Below are 21,673 nucleotides of genomic sequence, written 5' to 3'. Positions count from 1 at the left end.
TCAACACCTTGCCCAGCTAATTTTTTGTTTTTTTGTTTTGTAGAGATGGGGTCTCACCATGTTGCCCACACTGGTCTTGAACTCCTGGGTTCAAGCGAGCCTCCTGCCTCAGCTTCCCAAAGCACTGGGATCACAGGCATGAGCCACTGTGCCCGGTCTGGTTTTTTAAAACTTTTAAAACCCATTGAGTTGATGACCATTAATGGTTGAAACATTTGAATACACCTGTCCTCAGCAGTACTTTGTGGGACATTTCCAATACTTAGTATTAAACAGAGACACGGGAGTGTCACCATGAAGAAGTGACAGCTTGGCCAGGCGCACTAGCTCACACCTGTAATCCCAGCACTTTAGGAGGTCAAGGTGGTCAGATCACCTGAGGTTGGGAGTTCAAGACCAGCCTGACCAACGTGGAAACCCCGTCTCTACTAAAAATAGAAAATTAGCCAGGTGTGGTGGTGCATGCCTGTAATCCCAGCTACTCAGGAGGCTGAGGCAGGATAATCTCTTGAACCTGAAGCCAGAGGTTGCGGTGAGCCGAGATCAAGCCACTGCACTCCACCCTGGGCAACAAGAGTGAAACTAAAAAAAAAAAAAAAAAAAAGAAGAAGAAGTGACAGCTTGGTGCGCCCTGAATTCATATGGGTTTTTTTTTTTCTTTCTGAGATGGGGTCTCACTCTGTTGCCCAGGCTGGAGTGCAGTGGTGTGATCTCGGCTCACCACAACCTCTGCCTCCTGGGTTCAAGTGATTCTCCTGCCTCAGCGAATTTTTGTATTTTTAGTAGAGATGGAGTTTCACTATGTTGGCCAGGCCGGTCTCGAACTCCTGACCTCATGATCTGCCCACCTCAGCCTCTCAAAGTGCTGGGATTACAGCGGTGAGCCACTGTGCCGGCCTCCGTGTAGGTTTTCAAAACCCATCTCTTCAAATAGAGAGGACATTAAAAAGATTACAATTTCCAGAGTGTTGACAAATGCAGTCATAGCACTCGCGTAGAGAACAGCTTGGGTTCTTGGGTAAGTGGTGAGCAGCATATGCACTTTTCTTGACTTGACTGCCTCTTAGTCTGGCAGGAATCTGTGCCTGTTGTGACCAGCTCAGGACGGTTCTGCTGCAAACCACAGAGATGGGCACGGCAGGCCAGCAGAACCCGCATTTGCAATTCAGCCTGCAAAGCCTTATTCTTGGAGCCTATGCTAAACGAGCTGCTGATCCTGAGGCGGACAAAACAGTCAAAAGCCATTCGTTCCCACTGCAACCCTGAAAAAAGCTGGGTTTGGTAGGGCCCCTAGGTGGGATTTGGTAGCCCCGCCCTCAGGCACAGCACACCCAGGGGCCGCGCATGCTCGCTGCAGGCCTGGCTGACCTTTGCCCTTGCAGTCAGGGGGAATACAGTTGGCCAACCCCCAACCTGAGAAAGCTCAAAATCCCCTTTCCCAGCTACTGGCTGCCTCCTTCCCTCTTGGCCATTAGTCAGCCTTGAAGTGTGCAGCCCATAATGATTTCCACACCTAATGGAATCATCCAAGCTGGAGCCTCCCTGCCCCGATTCCTGTGTCTTCCGGACATTCTTCCCACAAAACCCTAAGAAAAAAGGATTGTGTGGCCTCCTGGGAGATTCACAATGCATGTTAGCATATGAAAGACTCTGAAAAGTCCAGCACTGGAGAAACCGGCTTAACCTTTTTTTTTTTTTAATCCTCGGATTTTACGAATTTATTTGTCCACAAACACCCCCTGCTGCCCCCTTTTCCCCTACCCTTCCCCTAAAGTTCCTTTGTGGCTGGGGCCACCCCTGGGAAAAACTGGAGTAAATGAACTGGATCTTTGTTTTAAACGCCTCCTAATACATCTCAGACCCCAGGAACCACCGCCGCCCCTTGTCTTAAGTCTCTTTCCCATCTCCCTTCTCTCACGTCCTGCCCACTTTCCTGAATCCTAGTGTCCCCAGACCCCTGGGGAGGAGGAGGATTGTGGTCGAAAACAAAGGACTTGAGTATAAAGAGTTACCCCGCCAGGAGAATTGGCCTGGCTCTTAACTACTTAGCCAGTGGATGTCTCTCTAATTCAGGCCTTGCAGGCACTGTTGCCTGGAAGATGGGAGAAGGGGAGGGGAGGGGGTATGAAGCCCTAGAAGCTTCGGATTCCTAGTCTTCTCACGTGAGGACCCACGTTCATTCTTGCTTCTCTTTTCCAATGGATGCCCGTGTGACAAGAGCAGAAATCCATACCATCCTCCCCTCTCGAGTGGCACGTCCCTGTGTTCTCCCTGGGGCCATCTCTGGAGGCAATCTGCACCTCCCATCCTCCACTGGGATTTTCACCTCTGCCCCCCCATCCCTCTCCCTTACCACAAACACCCTCAAGCCTAGTTAAGCAAACTTTCCCCCTCTGGCCAGGTCAGTCCATCTGTAGGCCAAACACCACGTGCTGGACCACGCTGAGCAGGAGACAAGAGGCTAGGAGAAACCCGGGCTGCCGGCCCGCTCCTCCCACCCCACGGGAGGAGAGGCTGTCGGACAGGGAGGCGTTGGCCAGTCCCCCAGTGATGTTGGCCATCTCTTCCACCGGGACCCTAGGGGCCAGCAGCTTAGAGAGGAGGCTGCTGAACCTGCTCACGGTGGTGGCCGCTGGTTCTGGGGACGGGCCTGGACTGGACGTGGTGAGGTTCAGCTCCTCGGGGTCCACACAGAGGCCATCGGAGGAGCGCCCGAAGGCCACCTGGCTGAGGTCCAGACCAGCCACGGAGCCCGGGGAGGTGCATGGCACGTCGGTGACACGTCCAGAGCCCACCATCCAGTCCCGCAGCCACTCCAGGCGGCAGTCGCAGCACCACGGGTTGCGGAAGAGGAAGAGGCGGCCCAAGAAGAAGCCAGGCTGGAAGGCGGCCCAGGCGAGCACGGTGAGGTGGTTGCCATTGAGGTGCAGGGCAAGGAGGCCCGAGAGGTTCTGGAAGGCGCCCTCCTCCACGAAGGCGATGCTGTTGCGATCTAGGTAGAGCAGCTCAAGCTCGGCCAGGTCGGCGAACCAGGCGCGCGCCACGTGGTCCAGCGCGTTGCCACCCAGGTTGAGTGTGCGCAGGCGCCGCAGGCCGCGGAAGGCATCAGCCGGGAGTTCGGCCAGCAAATTGTCATTGAGCAGCAGGTGCTCCAGGACGCTGCAGTCCCCGAAGGCGCCGGCGTGTACGACGCGGACGCGGTTGGCCTGCAGGCTGAGCGAGCGCAGGCGACGAAGGCCCTGCAGCGAGCTGGAGGCGACCGCCTCGATGCGGCCGCGTTCCAGGTGCGCGTGCGTCAGGTTGGTCAGGCCGCGCAGCGCGCCCGGCACGCGGCGGAACAGGTTGTCGAAGGCTGAGAGCTCGCGCAGGGCCGGCAGCTCGGCCAGGAGGCGCTCGGGCACGCTGAAGAGGCGGCAGGCAGCCAAGTCCAGGCGGCGCAGGCGGCCGAGCGCCACGAAGGTGCGCGCGTGCAGGTAGCGCAGATCACCGTTGTGCGCCAGGCGCAGCTCGGCCAGACGTGGCAGACCCTTGAAGGCGCCGGGTGTGATGAAGGACAGGTTGTTGTGACGCAGCGACAGGCGGCGCAGGGACGGCAGTGTGCCGAAGGCCCGCTCACCCAGGAAGCGCAGGCCGTTCCGGTCGAGGTCGATAGAGACCGCTTCGCACGGGAACTCGTCCGGCACCCGCAGGAGGCCGGCGCGGTCACAACGCACGGAGCAGCCGCGCTCCATGGTGCTGCAGGCGCAGGCGGAGGGGCAGGCGCGCGCGCAGGCCCCCATGGCCTGGGCGCTGGGCAGGCCAAGGACCACCGCTACGGGGACGGGGCGCGTGGGGGTGGGGGGGAGGTGTTGGGAAGGAGGAGAAAAGAGAAAAAAGAAGCAACAGTCAGCCAAAGGTCACCCCAGGAAAAATCCTGCCTGCCCGGGCAGCAGGATGCATGCCCTCCACCGAGTTATCCTGTGTCCTGCACGTGGCCTCTCCCCACCTCCGTGGCCTTACACGCGTTTATCCACCTAAGACACCCACTCCTTTGCTTTCCAGTTACCTTAGTCAGTAAAACTCAGCTGCAATCCCTGCAGCTGACCCCATTCTAAACTCCCTCCTGCCTGTACCCCCCACTTGTGTGCTTCTAGTGTGGCAGGCCAGCTGTCACTCACGCAGCCCTCTATAACAACTATTTCAGCACTGACTGAATAGTTAAATATTAAAAGCTGGTGGGTCCCAGTGGCTGACGCCTGTAATCCCAGCACTTTGGGAGGCCGAGGCGGGCGGATCACCCGAGCTCAGGAGTTCACACCAGCCTGGGAAACATGGTGAAACCCCGTTTCTACAAAAAATACAAAAATTAGCTAGGTGTGGTAGTGGACACCTGTAATCCCAGCTACTTGGGAGGCTGAGGCATAAGAATCACTTGAACCCGGGAGGCGGAGCTTGCAGTGAGCCGAGATCACACCACTGCACTCCAGCCTGGGCGACAGAGCAATACTCAGTCTCAAAAATAAATAAATAAATAAATATTAAAAACTAAAAGAGCCAGTGCCCTTATACAAATGCTGGAAGGTAACAAAAGCCCAACAAGAGTTTTGCCCAGGCCTTTCCTGGGCCTTATAGCATGACAAGATAATGAAACAATTCTTAACAGGACCCATTTAGGACTAAATTTACTGGGGATCTAAACTCCCCAGACCTCCACAAACAAGTTTATTGGGGGTCTGAAGAAACTCCCCAAACCTCCATGATTTAGCAGGAGACAAGATATGGTTAATCACCTGGGCCCATCTAGATTAAGTCAATTTATTGAGGCTCCAAAGGAAGGTCTTCAAAACTCAGATTTTAGTTATAGATTAGAAGAAGTTATTCACTTATGTCTTTAGATGAATGCACACTTACGTGTAGACATATAGCTTAGAAGGTATATAAGTTCTGAGCCGGGCACAGTGACTCACGACTGTAATCCTAGCACTTTGAGAGGCCGAGGTGAGCATTTTACCTGAGGTCAGGAGTTCGAGACCAGCCTGGCCAACATGGCAAATCACCGTCTCTATTAAAAATACAAAAATTAGCCAGGCGTGGTGGTGGGTAATCCCAGCTACTCAGGAGGCTGAGGCAGGAGAATTGCTTGAATCCGGGAGGCAGAGGTTGCAGTGGGCTGAGATAATGCCATTGCACTCCAGCCTGGGCAAAAAAAAAAAAAAATTATAAGCTCTGGAAAACTTTGCAATTTTGAGTTAGCCTGTAGATAAATTTCCAGGCCTCCCTGTAACCAGTTACAGAAATAGTAACTCCCTCTTTTCCTAGTTCATCTGCATCTTGTTATTGGGCCATGAGAAATAGCAGCCCTGCCCTCAGTTTGGTCAGGGAACACTAGAATGCAGCCTTAAGGGTTTGTTGCCCTCAGTTTGGTCAGGGAACACTAGAATGCAGGCTTAAGGAGATCTCTGAGGGCATCACTGTAGCCTACTCTCTAGACCTGTGCTGCCAAATACAGTAGTCAGTAGCCCCATGGGCTACTAAGCATTTGAAATGTGGCCAACCCAAATTGAAATGTGCTATGCATAGAGAAGACACACCAGATCTCAAAAACTTAATACAAAAAAAAAGAGTAAAATACTGCATCAATGATTTTTTTTTTTTTTTTTTTTTTTTGAGACAGAGTCTCCCTCTGTTGCCCAGGCTGGAGTGCAGTGGTACGATCTCAGCTTACTGCAACCTCCGCCCCCTGGGTTCAAGCAATTGTTCTGTCTTAGCCTCCCGAAGAGCTGGGATTACAGGCCCCTGCCACCACGCCTGGCTAATTTTTGTATTTTTATTAGAGACAGCATTTCACCATGTTGGCCAGGCTGGTCTCGAACTCCTGACCTCAGGTGGTCCACCTGCCTCAGCCTCCCAAAGTGCTGGGATTACAGGCATGAGCCACCGTGCCCAACTGCATCAGTGATTTTTATACTGATTACATGTTACAATGGTATTTTAGATTTATTGGGTTAAATAAAATATTAAAATAATGTTAACTGTATTTTTACCTTTTCTAATGGGACTCTTCAGAATTTTTAAACATGTGACTTGTGTTATATTTCTGTTGGTACTACTATAGTCCCTCTCACCAGAAGAATAATTCCTGAGCATCCCCAGTGAGTAAATTATGCCTCAAGGAGAAGGGAGAATTAGGGAGCCAGAGATTGGGAATGAAAGAAAAGCCTATCAATCAATTTCTGTTTTTAACAGTCACTAAAATTCAGCCAAAAGGACAGGATACTAAATAAAATCAATGACCTTCTTGCACATCTCAAAAGAATTAATTTGACACTCTGCAGTGAAGTTCCATTCACCAGTTCTTGCCTGCTAGAAACTTTTTAAAATCATCACAGAAGAGTAAGTTGCTTATATTACTTTCTTTCTGATCATTTGAATGGAAGACCAGATAAAGACTTCAAAAGCCCATCAGTAGGCTTGCCACCTCCAGCAAAGTAGAATATCATGAGGCTGGGCAGGGTGGCTCACGCCTGTAATCCCAACACTTTGAGAGGCCGTAGCAGGTGGATCACCTGAGGTTAGGTGTTTGAGACCAGCCTGGCCAACATGGTGAAACGCTGTCTCTATTAAAAGTACAAAAATTAGCTGGGCGTGGTGGTGCACACCTGTAATCTTAGCTACTCAGGAGGCTGAGGCAGGAGAATTGCTTGAACCTGAGAGATAGAGGTTGCAGTGAGCTGAGATTGTACCACTACACTCTAGCCTGGGTGACAGAGTGAGACTCCGTCTCAAAAAAAAAGTACAATGTCGTGGCCTGCTAACCTGTGGAAGCCAGAGGCCCCAAGCCCAATCTTGAGGACCAATGGAAAAGGCAGCATGGTAGATGCACAATGTTTATTTCATGGCCAGGGGCAGCTCTATCTGAAATTCCTGCAGGGAAACAAATGGTCCTGATGTAAATATGCCCACTGATTCCTAATTTCTACCCCTCCTCATCAGTACTGCTGAATTCCTAGCAAACACCCCTGGCCTGCTGTTCACTTCCTCCCATTCTGTACACATTACCTGGCCTTGCCTACCCAAGTTCCTGCAGAAACCTGAAGGCCCCAAAAAGGATGTGTATAATATGCTCGGTGCCGCCTCTGTAGCTCTGCTTGGTTTCCAGTGTCTTTTCAGGTCATCTGTTACGGACACTCCATGTTTTCTAAGCAGCTGAGAAGTGGATCCAGCCCTCTCAGATGTAGCTGAAGAGCACTCAGGTCTTTGAGCAGCCCTTCAGTTGTAAACTGGAGCCACTTCAACATTCTGATGTTGAGGATGCTTGACTTAGCTTTTCCATCTCCCTAAAAACTGTGAGATAGACACCAGCTTCCAGCCAGGTTCTTGGGCTCTGTGCTGAGCCTGGCTGCAAACAGGGCTGCTGCTGAGCTGTTAGGGAGACAGGGCCAAGAATATAACCCTAACTCCAGGCTTCAGCTGGAAAGAGGCGGAAACTTTTTCTATCAACCCTTCCAACTAGGTCAAGTAGAAGGCATCAGGTTTCTTTACAAATAGTCCCTCATTCTACTCTCTTCTCCTTTCTAATTAAGAAAAGTACACTCTCAATCATTTGACTCATGTTTATACCCCGCAATAGCTAGCATTGTTCCAGGCACACTGTATGGCTCAATAAATGCTTGTAGAATTAAATGATGCCTTCCTCTGTAGGGATTCCTCCATTTATTTTAAAAACTGTTTGTTGGCCAGGCATGGTGGCTCATGCCTGTAATCCCAGCACTTTGGGAGGCCAAGGCAGTCAGACCACTTGAGGTCAGGAGTTCAAGACCAATCTGGCCAACATGGCGAAACCCTGTCTCTACTAAAACTAGAAAAAAAAAAAAAAAAAAAAATAGCCAGGCGTGGTGGCTCATGTCTGTAATCCCAGCTATGCAGGAGGCTGAGGCAGGAAAATGGCTTGAACCTGGGAGGCAGAGGTTGCAGTGAGCTTAGATTGTGCCATTGCACTCCAGCCTAGGCTGCAAGAGCAAAACTATGTTTCCAAAGAAAAAAAGTTATTTTAAAGCACCAGAGAACAACCAAAACAAGCAATCAGAGTCAATGCAACCCTTCAAAGAAGAGATACAAACTAGGTGAGAGGTGTATCTAACTGATTTTTCTCTTAGGACATTTTTTTTTTTTTTTTTTTTTTTTTTTTTTTTTTTTTGGTGAGACAGGGTCTCTTCTCTCTGTTGCCCAGGCTGTAGTACAGTGGTACAATCTTGGTTCACTGCAGCCTTGACCTCCCTGGGTTCAGGTAATCCTCCCACCTCAGCCTCCCAAGTAGCCGAGACTACATGTATGTACCACCGTGCCCAGCTAATTTTTTGTAGAGACAAGGTTTTACTATGTTGCCTAGGCTGGTCTTAAACTCCTGACCTCAAGAGATCCTCCCGTCTCGGCCTCCGAAAGTGCTGGGATCACAGGCGTGAGCCTCTGTGCCTGGCTCTCTCAGGGCATTTTCAAGTCCACACAGCACATGGGGAGTGGAGCTCAAGCAGAAAGCAAGTTGACAACTTAGAGGTCAGCATTTATAGCTGCCACAGTGGCTGGAAATTGAGGAGGGAAAACATGGAAAAGAGTGAGCCTCAAAAGAGGAGCCACAAAGTTAGTACACAGGTTCCCCTTATGTCCTTGGCTGAGTCCTGAAGGGCGTATGTGTGGGATGACTCCAAGGAGCCCAAGGGGAAAATAAGAACTAAACACCAAACCAAACACCAAAAGACCTAAACAGATTTCAGCAATTGCCCAGTGACAGGAAGCAGTTTAAGAGGCCAAGGTCCAGTCCAGGCACAGTGGATCACACCTGTAATCCCAGCACTTTGGGAGAGCAAGGCAGGCAGATCACTTGAGGTCAGGAGTTCGAGACCAGCCTAGCTAACATGGCAAAATCCCATCTCTACTAAAAATACAGAAAAATTAGCTGGGTGTGGTGACACCTGTAATCCCAGCTATTCAGGAGGCAGAGTAGCTGGGGGTATGGGATTATAGGCAGAGGTTGCAGTGAGCTGAGATCACACCACTGCACTCCAGCCTGGGCAACAGAGCAAGATTGTATAAAAAAAAAAAATTCAATGTCTGCCAGGTTAGAGGAGCTTGCCAAATACCTTGAGCTTTCCACTGAAACCCCAGAGCACCATGCCTCAGGAATGAAGACCATTTCCCAGGACTAAGGGTAAAACTCAAGTAAGCCTACCCTGAAAAAGCCTGAAACCAAGCCTTTTGGGTAACAAGGTGATCTGCCAGTAATTTAACTGAATACCAGAACAAAATTGTATACTCTTCAACAGAAGACAAGAGAGTCCAGAGTTTCTACCACTGCCATCCACAGTATCCAGTGTACAAACAACAACTACTAGACATGTGAAGAAGCAGCAAAACATGACACTCATCAAGACGAAAATGTCAGCAGAACCAGATTCACAGACAGCCCACATGTTGGAATTACCAAGCAAAGATTTACTGTAAATATGTTAAGGAACTTACAGGAAAAGATGGGTATCATGGGCAAAGACATGGGGAATCTGAATTTTAGAAGAGGTATGGAAACTCTAAAAACGAACCCAGTAGAAATCTTAGTACTGAAATAATACAATAGGTGAAATTTTAAAAATAACCGAACAAGATAAATAGCACGTTAGACACTGCAGAAGAACATCTTTATAAACTTGAAGAGAGGTCAATAGTTATTAACCAAAGTGAAGCGTAGAGAGAAAAAGAAAAAGACTAGGGGAAAAATTATCAAAGCCTCAATGACCTGTGGAACAATTTCAGGCAATTAGACTGATATACATGTATGTGGAGTCCCAGAGGAGAGAAGATAGAGAAGATGGCCAGAAGATAATGGATGACAGTTTCCAAAATTTGATGAAAACAAGCAGCTTAGCAAGCCCCAAGTCACATAAAACACATACACACGCACATACAGCACATCATAGCCAAACTGCTGAGAACCAAAGATAGAAACTTCTTTAAAGTATCCAAAACAAAAAGATATATTACATAGAATAAAAAATAGTAAAAGATAATCACAGTTATGGTCTGAATATTTGTGTCTAGCTTCCAAATTTATATGTTGAAATCCTAACCCCCAAGGTGATGGTATTAGGAGGTGGAGACTTTGAGAGGTGCTTAGGTCATGAGAGTTAATAATAACGGGATTAGGGCCTAGGCGCAGTGGCTCACGCCTGTAATCCCAGCACTTGGGGAGGCCAAGGTGGGTGGATCACTTGAGCCCAGGAGTTTGAGATCAGCCTGGGCAACATGGCGAAATCCTGTCTTCTACCAAAAAATACAAGACTTAGCTATGTGTGGTGGCATGTGCCTGTAGTCCTAGCTTCTTGGGAGGCTGTGGTGGGAGGATCACTTGAGCCCAAGAGACAGAGGACGCAGTGAGTGGGGATCATACCACTGCATTCCTGCCGGGCCACAGAGCCAGACCTTGTCTTTAAAAAAAAAAAAAAAAAAAATGGGATTAGCGCCCTTATAAAGAGACCTCAGAGAGCTTCCTTCCCTTTCTACCTCAGAGAACTTTCCTTTCTGTCACGTGAGAACAAAAAGAGAAGGGACCTGCAGAATGGGCCTTCACCAGACACCAAACCTGATGGTGCCTGGATCTTGGACTTCCCAGCCTCCAGAAGTGAGAGAAAGAAACGCCTATTGTTTATGACCCACCCAATTCATGGTATTTTTGTTATACCAGCCTGAATGGACTAAGACAATGACTGGCTTCTCATGAACAGTGGAGGCCGTAAGACAATAGAATGATATCTTTAAATGCTAAATGAAAAGCAAAATCTGGCAACCTAGAATTCTCTCTCTCTCCAGTGAAAATGTCTTCAGAAATGAAGGGCAATAGAGATACTTTCAGGTCAACAAAATCTGAGAAAATTCATCTCCAGCAGATCTTCTGCCCAAGACGTGAAGACATTCTTCAGTCTGAAGGAAAATGCTAGATGAAAATTAGGTCTACAGGAAGGAATGAAGAGCAATGGAAATGGTCAGCATGTTTCTAAATATAAAAGACTACTGTTTTCTCACCTTAATGGCTTAAAAGACAAGTGACTATTTAAAGCAAAAATAACAACATATTGTGGAGTTTATAACATATGTAAATGAAAACTATGATAACGGTTATGTAAAGGATGAGAAGGGAGGTGAATTTCATTGCACTCTCGTAACGATCTTATATCGTAGTTGAAGAAGTGTAAGATTCATTCAAGGTAGACCATGATAAGGATGCATAATATAATCCCTGGAAAGTGAAAAGAATCTTAACACGTACATCACACCATACACGACATTCATTTTAGATGGACCGTAAACCTAAATGTAAAAGCTAAAACTTATAAAGCTTCGTGGAGATGACACAGGAGGGTATCTTTGTTACTTAGAGGTAGGTAAAAATTTCTTGGGACAAAAAAGAGGAGAAGAAAAAGCAATAACCATAAAATTTTAAATAATAATAAATTAGACTTCATCAAAATGTCAAACATCATTAGACTTCTGCTCTTTCTTTTTTTTCTTTCTTTCTTTCTTTTTTGTTTTTGAGACGGAGTTTCACTCTTGTTGCCCAAGCAATGGCACAATCTTGGCTCACGGCAACCTCTGCCTCCCGGGCTCAACCAGTTTACCATGCCCAGCCAACTTCTGCTCTTTGAAAGACACTGCAAAGTGAATGAAAATACGGGCAATAGACTGTGAGAAAATATTTGTAAGTCACATATCTCATTAAAGACTTGTATCTAAAATATATAAAGAACTCCTGGCAGGGTGCAGTGGCTCACACCTGTAATCCCAGCACTTTGGGAGGCTGAGGTGGGCAGATCATGAGGTCAGGAGTTCGACACCAGCCTGGTCAACATGGGGAAACCCCATCTCCACTAAAAATACAAAAATTAGCCAGACGTGGCAGCACATGCCTGTAATCATAGCTACTCAGGAGGCTGAGGCAAGAGAACTGTTTGAACCCGGTAGGCAGAGGCTGCAGTGAACTGAGATCGAGCCACTGCACTCCAGCCTGGGGGACAGAGCGAGACTCTGTCTCAGAAAAAGAAAGAAAGAAAGAAAGAAAGAAAGAAAGAAAATATATAAATAACTCCCAAAACTCAGTAAGAAAATAAACAATCCAATTAATAAATGGGTAAAACATTTGAAGAAACATTTCACCAAAAAAGATAGAAGATAAATAAGCACATGAAAAGATGCTCAACATCACTGGTTGTTAGGAAGATGCAAATTAAAGTAGCCACCTATTAGAATGACTAGAATTAGAAAGACTGGCCATACTGTAAGAAGACAGCAGTCTGAAGCCCAGAAAAGAGCCGTCACCAGAACCCAACCATGCTGGCACCCCAATCTTGGACTTTCAGCCTCCAGAATTGTGACAATAAAAATTTCTGTTGCTTATAAGCCACTCAGTTTATGGAACTTTGACACAGTAGCCTGAAGGGACTAGAACAGGTGCCAAGTGTTGGAGAACTTGTGGAACAGTTGGGACTCTCTTACAAGGCCAGTGGAATTGAAAACGGGACTTCCCCACTGTAAACAATGAGGTTGTTTCTTTAAAAGTCAAACAAATGCCTACCTTATAATCCAGCCATTCTGCTCCTAGGGAAGTAAAAGCATATGCCTATACAAAGACTTTGGCAGCTTTATTCTTAATAGCCCCAAACTGGAAACAACGCAAATGTCCATCAAGAATTGAATGGGCAGCCGGGCGCGGTGGCTCAAGCCTGTAATCCCAGCACTTTGGGAGGCCGAGGCGGGTGGATCACGAGGTCGAGAGTTCGAGACCATCCTGGTCGACATGGTGAAACCCCGTCTCTACTAAAAATACAAAAAATCAGCTGGGCATGGTGGCGTGTGCCTGTAATCCCAGCTCCTCAGGAGGCTGAGGCAGGAGAATTGCCTGAACCCAGGAGGCGGAGGTTGCGGTGAGCCGAGATCGCGCCATTGCACTCCAGCCTGGGTAACAAGAGTGAAACTCTGTCTCCAAAAAAAAAAAAAAAAAAAAAAGAATTGAATGGGCAAACAAATGATGATATAGCCATATAATGGAATACTACTCAGCAATCAAAAGGAATGGCTATGGGAAAGTTCTCGAAAGAAGCAATACAAATGGCCAAAAAAACATGAAAAAAATGCTTGGCAGGGCACAGTGCCTCACACCTGTAATCCTAGCACTTTGGGTGGCCAAGGCGGGCAGATCATGAGGTCAGGATTCAAGACCAGCCTGGCCAACATGGTGAAACCCCATCTCTACTAAAAACACAAAAATTAGCCAGGCACGGTAGTGCGTACCTTAGTCCCAGCTACTTGCGGGGCAAGGCAGCGGGGGTGGGGGTGGCGCTGAGGCAGGAGAATCGCTTGAACCTGGGAGGCAGAGGCTGCAGCGAGCCAAGATTGTGCCACTGCACTCCAGCCTGGGTAATAGAGTGAGACTCTGTCTCAAAAAAAGAATTTGCTTAGGGCTAAGCTTACAATAGACATTAGTCCATTTAATATGACAGCCATGCAAGATAAGGATCATTCTTCTCATCTCATGAAGGAGGAAACTGAGGTTCAGAGTGGTTAAATGATGCCAACCTTTGGTTTTCACTATACTGTGCTATCTCCCACCCCACACACCTAGCCCTTCTGCGCTTTCATTGCTTTAACTATAAACTGAAGAAACTGCATACTATAGTTTGAATATGTTCGCCAAAGTTCACATATTGGAGACTTAAACCCCACTGCAACAGTGTTGAGAGGTGGGCTCTTTAAGAGGTAGTTAGGTCGTGAGGCCTCTGCTCTCATGAATAGATTAATATCATTATTGCAAAAGGAGATTGGTTATAAAAGCAAGTTCAGCCCCAGCTTGCTCTCTCACACTTCCACCTTCTGCCGTGGGACAGCACCCCACGAAGGCCTTCCCTTGATGTGAGCCCCTCGGTCTTGGACTTCCCAACCTCCAGAACTGTAAGAAATAAAAATCTGTTCTTTATAAATTGCCCAGTCTCTAGTAATAGCAGCACAAAATAGACTAAGACACTGCACTTCCTGGTCTTTGAGAGCCGTTGTAGCTTTCATTTTCCCTGGTTAGACAGCAGGTGTTACCAACCACTGCCTCTAAGAAAAAAATTCCCCACTCAGAGCTCCACGTGTCTCTGCCGCCTCCTCCCAGCCACAGCTGTTTGCACTGCAGATGAACACTTTGACCTAAACAGAGCTAATCAGATTCTTTCCTTCTCTGTGAAAATGGAATAGGCACTGAATGACTGGTCAGGAAGTAAGGCCACGTGAGCATCAGCCTTGTTTAGCTTTGGGGCTGGGGTTTGTACCAAAGCCATGTGCAGGTCAAAGTTATGGGGGAGCAGGAGCCAAAGGCAAGGTGAGGAAGCTGGTGTATTGTTTTAATCAGTTCAGGCTGCCGTAACACTCTACCATAGACTGGGTGGCTTACAAACAACAGAAATTGATTTCTCACAGTTCCGGAGGCTGGAAAATCCAAGATCGAGATAGATTCTGTGTCTGCCAAGGGCCCATTTCTTGGTTCATAGACAGCTGTCTTCTCACTGTGTCCTCACATGGTGGAAGGGGCATGGGAGCTCTCTGAGGACTCTTTCATGAGGGCACTAATTCCATTCATGAGGGCTCCACTCTCAGGACCTGATCGTCTCCTACAGGCCGCACCCCCTGATACCATCATCTTGGGGAGTTGGGTTCAATATATGAATTGGGTGGGGAATGGGGTCACAAACATTCAGACCATAGCACAAGCAGAGAGAGGAATAGATCTGATGTGAGAATCACAGAGATGGAGCTCACAAAGCCCATGGAGAGCAGGAAGCTGCTGGCCAGCCCTCTAGTTCCCATGAGACCCTACTAGAGTTCTTTCTATGGCATTTTTCTGGTTCCATTTCAGAAATTCACTAAAGACATCTTTGTGGACAAGTAGATTTCTGTTCCTTGCAAGCAAACCATCTCTGACTGTAGTCGACATTTGACATCTTTTCTGGCTCCCCAGCACCTTTTAAGCACTCTTTCCATATTTAGGGAATTTCTAACATCATACGTCCTGCCTCCTCAACATGGAAGTCGGAAACTCTCTTTCTCAACTCCCCTTCCAGTTAGGGCTCAGTCATGTGACATAGCTTTGTCAATCAGACACCCAGCAAGACTTGGATTCAGAAGTAGGCAGCAGGCAGAAACCACTGTCTGGCCAGAATGGTGGCAGAGGCTTTTAGGCTTGCATTTCTGGCACCCAGTACCCAACATGATTCCCTGGCGCTGCCACGTATGGCCACCAATGGCAGTGGCCACAGGCTTTTTGCTGGAGCTGCCCACTTCCTGGTTTAGGCATTGCTCTTGACAGGGTGGCCTCTAGTTGGAAGCCTGGGAATACCTAATGTCCCTAACTAAACTCCTTCTTGGCTTCAATGACCTAGAGTAGATGCTTTGCAACAAGAGTCCTGAGCAATGTTCTGAATCAGACAGGCTCCCTGAATCTCTCTAGAACCGTCTCCCTCCTCCTGGCCTCTCCACCTTTTCCTGAAGAACTATGTGATGCAATGGTGGGATCTCAGCTCACTGCAACCTCTGCCTCCCGGGTTCAAGCGATCCTCTTGCCTCAGCCTCCCAAGTAGCTGGGACTACTGGTACGCACCACCACACCCAGCTAATTTTGGTATTTTTAGTAGAGACAGGGTTTTACCATGTTGGCCAGGCTGGTTTTGAATCACCTGCTCAAGTGATCCACCCTCCTCAGCCTCCCAAAGTGCTGGGATTACAGGCATAAGCCACCGCACCCAGCCAGTGACCTCTTCACCTTGACAGAGAAAACAACTCAAATTCAGTACAGGCAGCACCCCTCAACCAAAAGGAAACTCCTCCCCATTCATTGACAGGAAATATATAACATGGAATCAAACACTGTTTAGGACACCCCTGGTTTTGCTGAATCCAAATGAAAAAATAGTCTTTCCCGGAATCAGCAGTGATCATTCCAAAAACAAATCTCCTTGGCCATTCAGAGCTGAGTTCCATGGGAATACCTTGGCCAGAAAAACATTTACCAAATTAAAAATAAAGATTACAGTTTGTGAAAAGAGAAGGTAAAACTCATTTGGCAGTTGCTTAGCAATTTCTCTTCTTGCACCGGTATTTTGGGGAAGGATCCATCTGGAAATTGGAAAAGGCTTCAGTCTTTTTTTTTCCCCAGCCTGAGGCAAGGAGGGGAAGATGGGAAATGTAGCAGGACTGGCCTGGGCTCACGATAGGTCCCTACTCAGCCAGCCTCTGTCGTTACTCCCGGATTCACATGCAGGGCTTTCCAGAACATTCAGTCTTAAAACACTCCCCCGAAGACACAACCTCTTGACCTAGTTCTCTCATAAACTCTGAGGACACTAACTCTCTTCCCTGTTCTCTCACACTGCTTTCTTTTTTTTTTTTTTTAAACAAACAAACAAACCTCAGGCTGGGCACGGTGACTCACACCTGTAATCCCAGCACTTTGGGAGGCTGAGGCGGGCGGATCACCTGAGGTCAGGAGTTTGACACCAGCCTGGCCAACATGGTGAAACCTTGTCTCCACTAAAAATACAAAAAATTAGCTGGGTGTGGTGGCAGGTGCCTGTAGTCCCAGCTACTTGGGAGGCTGAGGCAGGAGAATCACTTGAACCTGGGAGGCGGAGGTTGCAGTGAGCCAAGATCGCACCACTGCCTTCCAGCCTGGGCGACAGAGCAAGACTTTGTCTCAAAAAAAAAAAAAAACTTCAGACAACCTCTGTCTCTCGGTTTCCTCATCTGTAATGTGTAGACAGCTATGGGGGACAGATGCATCTCATTGCAGATAAATGTGAAAACACTGACCCAAGCTAGGCGTGGGTTCTATGAACCATTCTTGTCACAGGATTTAACCTCATCAAGGCACAAATTCTTCAAAGACCATGTGGAGGCCAGGGGCAGTGGCTCACGCCTATGATCCCAGCACTTTGGGAAGCCAAGGTGGGAGGATCACTCGAACCCAGGAGTTCAGGATCAGCCTGGGCAACATGACAAGACCTCATCTCTATGAAAAATACAACAATTAGCTAGGCGTGGTGATGCACACCTGTGCTTCTAGCTACTTGGGAGGCTGAGGTGGGAGGATTGCTTAAGCCAGGGAGGTCGAGGCTGCAATGAGCTGTGCCTGTGCCACTGCACTCCAGCCTAGGTGACAGAGTGAGACCTGTCTTTAAAAAAAAAAAAAGGGTTGGCTGGGCACGATGGCTCACGCCTGTAATCCCAGCACTTTGGGAGGCTGACGCAGGCAGATCACAAGGTCAGGAGTTCGAGACCAGCCAGGCCAAGATGGTGAAACCCCATCTCTACTAAAAATACAAAAATTAGCTGGACGTGGTGGCGCATGCCTGTAACCTCAGCTACTCGGGAGGCTGAGGCTTGAGACTCATTTGAACCCGGAAGGCAGAGGTTGCAATGAGTCAAGATCATGCCACTGCACTCCAGCCTGGGCAACAGAGTAAGACCCTGTCTCAAAGAAAAACAAACAAACAAAAAAAAACACAAAAAAACACATACACACAACCCCTGACCCTCTTTGAAGACTCATAGTGTAGAGCAAGTCACATAGGAAAGACCCTTTAAAGCAAGTTAAGAGGTTCCGATATTATGCTGTGAACAGCGGGAAGAGCCCAGGGGTTAACATGGGAGAAGGAGGTCGAGGTATTTGCACCTATGCATCTGAGAAGTGGGGCACTTCCAGGAGCCCTGTGTGTCCAGAGGAGAATTTCTCTTGCCCCAAATTTCCCTGCTGCGAGCCACTTCTGATTTCCCCAGGTCTTGTTTTGTGAGGCTCACTTAGTCATTTTTTTTTTTTTTTTTTTTTTCTGGCCAAGGAGGTAGGGCACTATCCCTGCCTGCTTCTCGGGAACATATTGTCCGTATTGCTTGTGACTTGCAGTCAGAGAAATATTCTCTGTGCTTGCTAGAGTGTGTTTTAAATTAAAGTGCCAGGGGATGTGGAGATGGTCATTAATTTTAAGTGCATCTATTGTTAGCAAATGATATCACTGCTGAGCTCTCCAACTTGTCACAAGAAGTCTGGATATATTTTGGGTTTCTGTAGCAGGGACAGTTCCTGTTTTGCAGTGTGCAGCTATGAATACTGTCTGCTTTCTGTGAGGAACGATGGAGATTTTGGTGCACGTTTAAAATGATACTGGCTCTTGGAAGCAAACATTCTGTCCCAATGAGTCAATCAAGTTTCATATCCTTTCAAGGTAGGAGGAATGGCTAGAAGTTGGCTTTTGGCTGGGCACGGTGGCTCACCCCTGTAATCCCAGCACGTTGGGAGGCCAAGGCGGGCAGATCACCTGAGGTTGGGAGTTCAAGACCAGCCTGACCAACATGGAGAAAGCCCGTCTCTACTAAAAACACAAAAATTAGCTGGGTGTGGTGGTGCATGCCTGTAATCCCAGCTACTTAGGAGGCTGAGGCAGGAGAATTGCTTAAACCTAGGAGGCAGAGGTTGCGGTGAGCCGAGATCATGCCATTACACTCCAGCCTGGGCAACAAAAGGGAAACTCAGTCTCAAAGGAAAAAAAGAAAAAAGGAAGAAGTTGGCTGTTAGTAATTATATAAATATCAACCTCTGTTCTTTAGAGCCTCCTCGAGGTAGGAAGTCCTGTCCTATTTATCAAAGTGTTCCATGTACCTTGCTCCAATTTTTGTATTGCTTATTTATTGAATATCTTATAAAAGAATTTTCTCAAGGACAAAGACCATGCTATCGTATTCCTCATAAATATCCCTGGAGCATATTGAAGGCACCCAGTATATGCCTGTTGGTTGAACAGAGCAAGTTCTGGTTTTTGAACAGGTGGAATAAAGGGAGGAAAACTCCATTATTCCTGTTTTAGAACAATCTGGTAAAATATTCTCTACCAGCATCGCATACAGAGGTCTGTTACATAGACCATCATATCTCAAATAATTAAATTCACTTGAGGGTCAGAAAAAAACAGATTCTTTGTGTAGAATCATTTACTGAAAGACCTTAAAGGATTTTTCCTCGGGTTATCTCAGTCAGATTGCAACAGCTAGAGCTGGGGAAATTATTGCATAATGAGTCTTCTTGGTATATTAAAGTGCATATAACAGGGCAAGAAACTTTGAAAAATAACTTTAACAGCCATAATCCCACAGTTCCAAGACATTTTTCATTTTTTCTTTTTCCTTTGGGAAGGTGGTTTCTTTAAGGGACTTTTGTTTTTAACTAAATGAGCTTAAAATAATGTGATTAGAAACCACTGTAGACCGGGCACAGTAGCTCACGCCGTAATCCCAGCACTTTGGGAGGCCGAGGCAGGCGGATCACCTGAGCTCAGGGGTTCAAGACCAGCCTGGGCAATATGGCAAAACCATGTCTTTACTAAAAATACAAAAAAAAAAAAAAAAAAATTAGCCAGGAGTGGTGGCAGGTGCCTGGATACTCAGGAAGCTTGAGGCATGAGAATTGCTGGAACCCAGGAGGTGGAAGTTACAGTGAGCCGAGATCATGCCACTGCACTCCAGCCTGGGTGACAGTGAGACTCTGTCTCAAGTGAAAAAAGAAAAGAAAAAAAAAAAAAAAACACTGTAGCTTTTGGTTATCACACCAATGAATTCATATCTGAAATTAGAATAAGAAATTCACCAAGAGGACTATTTCATATATTCAGCTCAGGAGTTTTGCTTTAGGCAAACAAAAATCCCCACCACCTGCCATCAGTGAAACCTGATCAGAAGTCCAGATACAGCTGTCCCAGAACCCACTTAAAGACTCTATGGGTAGAAGTTCTGTGGCTTCCACGCCTCTTCCCACCCCTGCACCCACCGGCAGGAGAACTCACCATGCAGAAGCAGGACCAGCATCCCTCGGCCCTTCATACACCCGGCGGCTTAGGACCACCCAGCCATGGGATCCCTACCTGAGGGGAGAAAGGACAGATCACCCAGTGCCCAGGAGGGCCCCATGAGAACCCTCCCATGCCTCCACACTTCCTCCTGAATGCCTTGCCTTTCTTTCTTCCTCACATTCCTTCCTCCTCAACCACCCAGGTGTTGAGCTAAGAGAAACCAGTAACAACAGACAATCAGAAACTACCCACAAATGGATGGATCTATCAGGAAACCCTTCATCAGGCTACAGCCCTGACAGCAACTCAGATGGCATCACTCACAACCCAGCAAGGAAATGGATGGAGCGGAAACCTCTAAGGAGAAGGGTTAGTGAATGGTCCTCAAAGGTTGCTTACCGTCCTGGAAGTCTGCCTGGTCCCGCTCCTCTAAGGCACCCCTCCACTCCCCCAGCGCATCCATCTCCCAAGTCAGGCAGCCACAGAGGCTAAAAATGGTCTGAGAGAGAAGTGGAGGTGGGGTTGCGGGGACGGGAGCGAGGGGTGAAGAGGAATAGTTGCTTGTGCAGGTTTGAGTGCTTATTTTTCTTTCTCCAGATTTAATGGCAGGAAAATCCTCTGTATCAGATGAGGATTAACAGAGATGAAAGAATGTGTCTGCCTTTCGAATCACTAAAGCCAGTGACAGATTTTGCTGACATACCAATCGGCTTTAGCCCCAGGCCTTGACCACCCTGGCCCTCCCGTCCTCTCTCCATCTGCCTGGCCCCTTTCTCTCCTTAAACCCTCCCCGGGCCGCATCCCCTTCCCTGACCCCAGCCTCAGCCCCAACCCGAAGCAATATGTAGCCCGAAATTGGCTTCCTGCCACCCAAATAGCATTATCAGCATTTTCAACAAGGACACATTACATAACTTGGAGAGCTGGAGAAGGGACAGGACAGCTTAAAATGATATTTCCCCAAAATGCAGGCTGCTGATTTCCTTTCTTTGAAGTGGTTGATGGTGAATGATCCAAAAACAGACTAGAGAGAGGATCCTTCCACTACAGGAAGGCTAGAGATTCCCACTAAGGTTAAGGCTGGAAGCGGTGGCCTAAGGCAGGGGGTCCAGGGGTCACCTTCAGAATCTGGCTAAGGTTTCTGAAACCCACCAGGACTCAGTTTAGGCCCTAGCTACTCAGAGTGTGGCCGGTGGACCAGCAGCAGCACCTGAGAGCTGGTTAGGAAAACAGAATCTCAGCGCCCTCTGCCCCGCCCCAGACCTGTCGAATCACCATCTGCATTTTTTTTTTTTTTTTTTTTTTTTTTTTTGAAAAGGAGTCTCACTCTGTTGCCCAGGCTGGAGTGCAGTAATGAGATCTCAGCTCACTGCAACCTCCGTCTCCTGGTTCAAGAGATTCTCCTGCCTCAGCTTCCTGAGTAGCTAGGATTACAGACGCGTGCCACCACACCCAGCTAATTTTTTGTATTTTTAGTAGAGACAGCGTTTCACCATGCTGGCCAGGCTGATCTTGAACTCCTGACCTCAAGTGATCCACCTGCCTCGGCCTCCCAAAGTGCTGGGATTACAGGTGTGAACCACTATGCCTGGCCAGCATCTGCATTTTAACCAGGTTGGGAGGAAAGGGGGATTTCTGTGCCCGGTAAAGTTTGGAAAGCCCTGTTTTAGGAGACTGATGGAGTGGATCTGAACAAAATGAGGGCAGCAGGGGGCCTGTTTCTCTAGCCCTTCTCGCCAGCAGTTCAGGTGCCTCCACATTCTCCTGGCCCCAGCAAGCCTTTG

The 21,673-nt window shown here is 47.7% G+C and overlaps 1 protein-coding gene across 2 annotated transcripts; it reads right to left on the bottom strand.

Annotated features, from left to right (window-relative positions):
• Positions 1–1,668: 1,668 nt before the first annotated feature.
• NYX (nyctalopin) lies at positions 1,669–20,462 on the bottom strand. Of its 2 annotated transcripts, XM_010334808.2 has the most exons (3): positions 20,289–20,462; positions 19,884–19,961; positions 1,669–3,811 (listed from the first exon to the last, which is right to left on the bottom strand). In XM_010334808.2, the coding sequence occupies exons 2-3, from the start codon at positions 19,918–19,920 to the stop codon at positions 2,403–2,405; spliced, it is 1,446 nt and encodes a 481-aa protein (XP_010333110.1). In that variant the 5' UTR covers positions 19,921–19,961; positions 20,289–20,462; the 3' UTR covers positions 1,669–2,402. The 2 variants fall into 2 exon arrangements, with proteins under 2 accessions (XP_010333110.1, XP_003924078.1); XM_003924029.2 differs by having other exon boundaries at positions 19,884–20,462.
• Between the last annotated feature and the right edge of the window lie 1,211 nt (positions 20,463–21,673).

Source organism: Saimiri boliviensis, chromosome X, assembly GCF_048565385.1.
Source record: "Saimiri boliviensis isolate mSaiBol1 chromosome X, mSaiBol1.pri, whole genome shotgun sequence".
Taxonomy (NCBI): Eukaryota; Metazoa; Chordata; class Mammalia; order Primates; family Cebidae; genus Saimiri; species Saimiri boliviensis.
Note: the sequence above shows the minus strand (reverse complement) of the source record. Positions and strands in the feature narration are given on the sequence as shown.